This window comes from Eretmochelys imbricata, chromosome 7 (assembly GCF_965152235.1).
Source record: "Eretmochelys imbricata isolate rEreImb1 chromosome 7, rEreImb1.hap1, whole genome shotgun sequence".
Taxonomy (NCBI): Eukaryota; Metazoa; Chordata; order Testudines; family Cheloniidae; genus Eretmochelys; species Eretmochelys imbricata.
In genome coordinates, this window is record NC_135578.1 from 114101051 (window position 1) to 114107214 (window position 6164).

The following is a 6164-nucleotide window of genomic DNA, read 5'->3' on the forward strand; positions in this document are numbered from 1 at the left end:
GAATATACAACTTAACACAGTCAAAACTGCCTCCACCAAACAAGGACACTCCACCACAGAGAATTAGATCACATAATGGAACAGGCCACCCAAATACTGCAAGAGAACCTACTTCAATAGAGAAATAACACCCCTACTTTTCTCCTACCACCCCACACTGGAACCCATATGGGGTATCATCAAACAACTACAACCTCTACTCAATGGGGACTCCATCCTGAAGGAAATCTTTCCTGAACTCCCTCTTCCGGCCTTCAAACAACCCCCCAACCTTGCCAAGCTCATCATCGGAAGCAAGCTCCCCACAGACCAGGACCCACCAACTCAAAGTGGCACCAGACACTGCCAGAACAAAAGATGCACAAACTGCAGACATATCTCCACCCCCCACAACACATCTTTCAAGATCCATGGGTCCTACACAGGCCTATCATAACATGTGGTGTACCTCAACCAATGCACTAAATGCCCCAATAACAAGTAGGTGGGTGAAACCAGACAATCACTATTATCTCAAATGAACTCACACAGGAAAATGACAGAAGACAAAAAACCCCACATCACTTGTGGGTGAACACTTTTCACAAACTGATCACTCTATATCTGACCTATCAATCCTCATCCACAAAGGAAACCTGCTCAACAGTTTCAAAAGATGAACCTGGCATAGAATCATAGACTATCAGGGTTGGAAGGGAACTCAGGAGGTCACCTAGCCCAACCCCCTGCTCAAAGCGGGACCGATCCCCAACTAAATCATACCAGCCAAGGCTTTGCCAAGCCGGGCCTTAAAAACCTCTAAGGAAGGAGAATCCACCAGCCCCCTAGGTAACCCATTCCAGTGCTTCATCACCCTCCTGCTGAAAAAGATTTTCCTAATATCCAACCTAAACTTCCCCCACTGCAAATTGAGACCATTACTCCTTGTTCTGTCATCTGGTACCACTGAGAACAGTCTAGATCCATCCCCTTTAGAACCCCCTTTCAGGTGGTTGAAAGCAGCTATCAAATCCCCCCTCATTCTTCTCTTCTGCAGTCTAAATAATCCCAGTTCCCTCAGCCTCTCCTCATAAGTCATGTGTTCCACTCCCCTAATCATTTTTGTTGCTCTCTGCTGGACGTTTTCCAATTTTTTCACATCCTTCTTATAGTGTGGGGCCCAAAACTGGACAGAGTACTCCAGATGAGGCCTCACCAATGCTGAATAGAGGGGAATGATCACGTCCCCCGATCTGCCAGCAATGCTCCTACTTACACAGCCCAAATGTCATTAGCCTTCTTAGCAACCAGGGCACACTGTTGACTCATATCCAGCTTCTCATCCACTGTAACCACTAGGTCCTTTTCTGCAGAACTGCTGCGAAGCCGCTCTGTCCCTACTCTGTAGCAGTGCATGGGATTCTTCTGTCCTAAGTGTAGGACTCTGCACTTGTCCTTGTTTAGCCTCATCAGATTTCTTTTGGCCCAATCCTCTAATTTGTCTAGGTCCGTCTGTATCCTATCCCTACCCTCCAGCGTATCTACCACTCCTCCTAGTTTAGTGTCATGCTAAATTCATAACTTTTCTAGTCACTAAAAGTTATGGACTGAATTGAGACACTGGATTTATGGATTATTACAACAATCTATTACCCACTAAAACCCCCACAGCTGCCTTCCCCTCCACTTCTTTTCCTCCCTCTGACTAGAGGGGTGTTAGCAGGGCCACTTAATCTTGAATGGTCCCTTGAAACATGTGTTAACTGCTTAAGCTAAACAATCTGTTCCATCTTGTATTTAGCTGTGACACTCTGAGTACATTTCTCAGACCTGAAGAAGAGCCCTGTGTAAGCTCTAAAGCTTGTCTCTCTCACCAGCAGAAGTAGGTCCAGTAAAAGATATTACCTCATCCACCTTGTCTCTCCAATGAACTGCACGGTAACTTTGCTGGGATGTAGGTGTTGAGATGAGTGCCGGGCAAAGCCAAAGCTTATCGCAAATAAGAACCAAGGCAGCCACATGCTTATCCAAACTTTACTCAAGTTCTCAGAAACTCTTGGGACTGCTTAATTGAGCTATTGATCTACCTGGGATGGGCTTTCTTGCTAGGTTTCTGGCACTTTCTGTTTCCAGTTCAACTGAAAATAACATGGAAAAAGCTATTCTCCTGGGGTGAAATCCTGGCCCCATTTTAGTCAATGGCAAAATTCTAGATGCAGCCCAGACTTCACCCAGGATATTTTGGCCCTTACACATCTGATCTTGGCCGGAAGTAGCTGCAACCTTGAAAAGCAATTGCAAAAGAAATAAAAATAATTAAATTAACCACACTTTTAAATAATTCCAACATGGTGTCAATTGGGTCTGAATTTGAGTTTAATATAGAGGCTGAGGCGGGCAGGGGAGACGGGGAGGGAGGGGAAGTTCTGCTATTGAGGCCAATCCTAAAAACACTTATTGCACGGCCTAGTGTTTAATACAGTGACTAGCCCCATTGGAGTTAATGTTGATTCACTGTGGAAAGCCTTACACCCAGTATAGGATGCATGTTTGGACCCATAGGCTCTGCTTAGCACCATACAGCTAGATAGGTTTCATAGGGCCTAATCACATCAGCCACACTATCAGAGGCTCGTTCACCTGCACATCTACTAATGTGATGTATGCCATCATGTGCCAGCAATGCCCTCTGCCATGTACATTGGTCAAACTGGACAGTCTCTACGTAAAAGAGTAAATGGACACAAATCAGATGTCAAGAATTATAACATTCAAAAACCAGTCGGAGAACACTTCAATCTCTCTGGTCACTCGATTTCAGACCTAAAGGTCGCAATATTACAACAACAAAAATTCAAAAAGAGACTCCAACGAGAGACTGCTGAATTGCAATTAATTTGCAAACTGGACACCATTAAATTAGGCTTGAATAAAGACTGGGAGTGGATGTGTCATTACACAAAGTAAAGCTATTTTCTCATGTTTATTTCCCCCCCTCCTGTTCCTCAGACGTTCTTGTCAACGCTGGAAATGGCCCATCTTGATTATCACTACAAAAGGTTTTGTTTTTTTTTCCTCTCCTGCTGGTAATAGCTCACCTTAACTGATCACTCTCGTTAGAGTGTGCATGGTAACACCCATTGTTTCATGTTCTCTATGTATATAAAATCGTCCTACTGTATTTTCCACTGAATGCATCCGATGAAGTGAGCTGTAGCCCACAAAAGCTTATGGTCATATAAATTTGCTAGTCTCTAAGGTGCCACAAGTACTCCTGTTTTTTCTAGATAGGTTTGTTATTCCCTCAACTTCCAACCAACAACAAAGATCATGCTCCAAACAGAGGCACTGGTACAGGAAGACAGAAGTGGCTATAGCGCCATCTGGTTAGCTCCCAGTGTAATTCCCATCACTAAATGTCATTATTCTGCTCAGGCCAGTTCAACCACCAACACTAATTTCCACTTCTGCTCTGGGATGATATTAGAGTCATAGAGTTTAAGGGCAGAAGGAACCACTAGATCATCTAGTCTGACCTCCTGTATATTGCAGGCCACCAGCACCACCCAGCCCCAACACTCTAAATCCAACAACCAAAATGAGACCAAACTATTACAGCTCACAGGGGACTAGACTATTGTGTGTTGCAGGAAGAGCAGAGGAGGGACCGAGGTACACCAGTGTCTGAGGCCCCTGCAGTGGTTGAGAAATAATTAAGTGAGATATACCCAGGTAATCCTGGCAAGTGATCCGCATCTACATGCTGCAGAAGAAAGAAACCTACACCCCACCAGGCCACTGCCAATCTGCTTGAGGGAAAAACTCCTTCATGACCCCACACATGATGATCAGTTAGACCCTGAGAATGTGAGCAAGAACCAGCCAGTCAAGCACTGAAAGAGAGAATGCCGAGTGCCACCTCAGAGATCTGGCCCACCCTGCCTAGTGCCCCATCTTCAGCCATGGCTATTGCTGATGCTTCAGAGGGAAAACATAAAAAAACTCCTCCCAGAATACGATGATGGTGGTGGCGGGTGGGGGGGAATCCCTTCCTGATCCCTGCTCGTGGCCAGCTGAAACCCTGGAGCATGATCTGTAGGAACATAAGACTTAAACTGGAAATGAGCCCCAAGGCTGCTGAGCCTTGCCCTCCAGCATCACAAGTGACCCCCGTCATACAAATCACACTCATAAATTTGTCCAGCTCTCTTTTAAAACTAATTACCAGTATGTTGTTTGCCCCCCAATTTCCTATTGGGAGGCTGTTCCAGAACCTCACCCCTGTATGGTTAGAAACCTTCTTCTAATTTCCAGCCTGAATTTGTTCATGGCCAGATTATATCTGTTTGTTCTTGTGCCAACACTGCCCATTAGCTTAAATACCTCTTCACCCTCCCTGGTATTTACCTCCCTGATGTATTTATAAAGAGCAATCATATCCCTTCTCAGCTTTCTTTTTGCTAAACTAAACAAGACAAGCTCTTCCAGTCTCCTCTCATAAAATAGGCTCCCCATTCCCCTGATCATCATAATAGCTCTTCTCTGTACCTGTTCCAGTTTACATTTATGTTTCCTGAACATGGGTGACCAGAACTATGCACAGTATTCCAGATGAGGTCTTACCAGTGCCTTGTACAATGGCATTAATACTTCTGTAACTCTACTGGAAATGCCTTGCCTAATATTTCCAAGGATCACATTTGGCTTTTGCACAGGTGCATCACATTGATGGCTCATAGTCATGTCATGATCAACCCACACACCAAGGTCTCTCTCCTCCTCTGTCGCTTCCCACTGATGAGCCCCCAGCTTGTAGCAGAAATTCTTATTATTAGACTCTAAGAGCGTGACCTTGAACTTTGTACTATTGAATTTCATCCCATTTCTATCATTCCAGGCTTCAAGTTCATCCAGATATCCCTGTATAATATTCCGATCCTCCTCTGTATTGACCATGCCCCCAACTTGATATTACCAGCACATTTCATGAGCTTCTTTCTGTGCCAAAGACATTAACAGAAATATTGAATAAAATGGGTCCTAAGACCAATTCTTGAGCATGTTAAATTTTTTGCAATTAGTTTTAAAATATTTTGCTAACCCCTATGCAACTGAATGGTTTGGTAGTCCACATATTATTGCCATATAAGTAGCTCTCAGGCTGTATATCCTGATTTTCTCAAGCAGTGACGCCATTAAACTAAAGTGATGGCTATTTGTGGGATCTGAGGTGTATATCCAGAACATTATGACGAGTGACTTTTTCTTTTATAAATTAAAGTTTTAGGCTTGTACCAAACCTTTTAGGGCAGGACCCTGTTATCACGAATAGAACACAGATTCATGGAAGTTAGAGGTGGACAATATCAGTTTGATCATATAGGCTACAATCTGTTTTACATCTTATACAATCCCAGTGAATTGGATGGTACAGGATGTAAATCAGGGCAAGATTTGACCCCGAGACCTATGCAATTAGATGGCCAAATGGTCATAGAAGCCAAATTCTGACCTCAACTGCTCACAGAAAATGACAATTAAATTGGTGTTCTGACAGAAATCACACTTGCACTGTGTGCAGCTGAAATAATACAGACCCATATGAGTAGTCCCACTGAAGTAGGTAGGATCTGAATTCAGATATGTGCCAAGAACCTTGCTGAATCAGGTCCACAATCATAATATAATGTACGGAGACCATTTTATGCAAGAAATCAGAACCACTTACCAATCTGCAAGTCAACTAGTGAAGAGAAGAGGCTGGAAAGCTGCATAGAAGACAAAGGATGGTAAATTTTTGGACTGGTAAGTTTTTGAATCCAAAACACAATAGGAGCCCAGTTTGAATGTATTTGCAGTTTCAGTTTCCCAAGAATTCTAATGAATGAAGCTGGCGCATTTTCAAAAGCACTCAGGACCCATTAGCTCCTGTGTTCTCAAAAACACTTTTGAAAATTCACACACTTTATTGAAGTGCCTAAATAGGAATTGAGCTGTAAAAGTCCAGGTACTATTATGGATCTTGAGTAGAGCTTGGAGTGAATAAGAGATTTTTTGGTTTGCTGGTAATTCCTTAAAATAATTAAATGTACAAAAAATCAGTCTCTCTATATATATACTCACACATGGTTGTTTTGGCCAAACCAAAAATGAAATTTTTGAAATTTTCAGCTCATCCAAAAGTC

The 6164-nt window shown here is 43.2% G+C and overlaps 1 protein-coding gene across 1 annotated transcript in view; it reads right to left on the minus strand.

Annotated features, from left to right (window-relative positions):
• HABP2 (hyaluronan binding protein 2) overlaps positions 1–4935 on the minus strand; it is a 29679-nt gene extending 24744 nt beyond the window's left edge. Inside the window, exon 1 of the mRNA XM_077822873.1 lies at positions 4845–4935. Within this exon, the coding sequence (XP_077678999.1) occupies positions 4845–4935 (91 nt within the window). The remainder of the gene's footprint in view (positions 1–4844) is intronic.
• Between the last annotated feature and the right edge of the window lie 1229 nt (positions 4936–6164).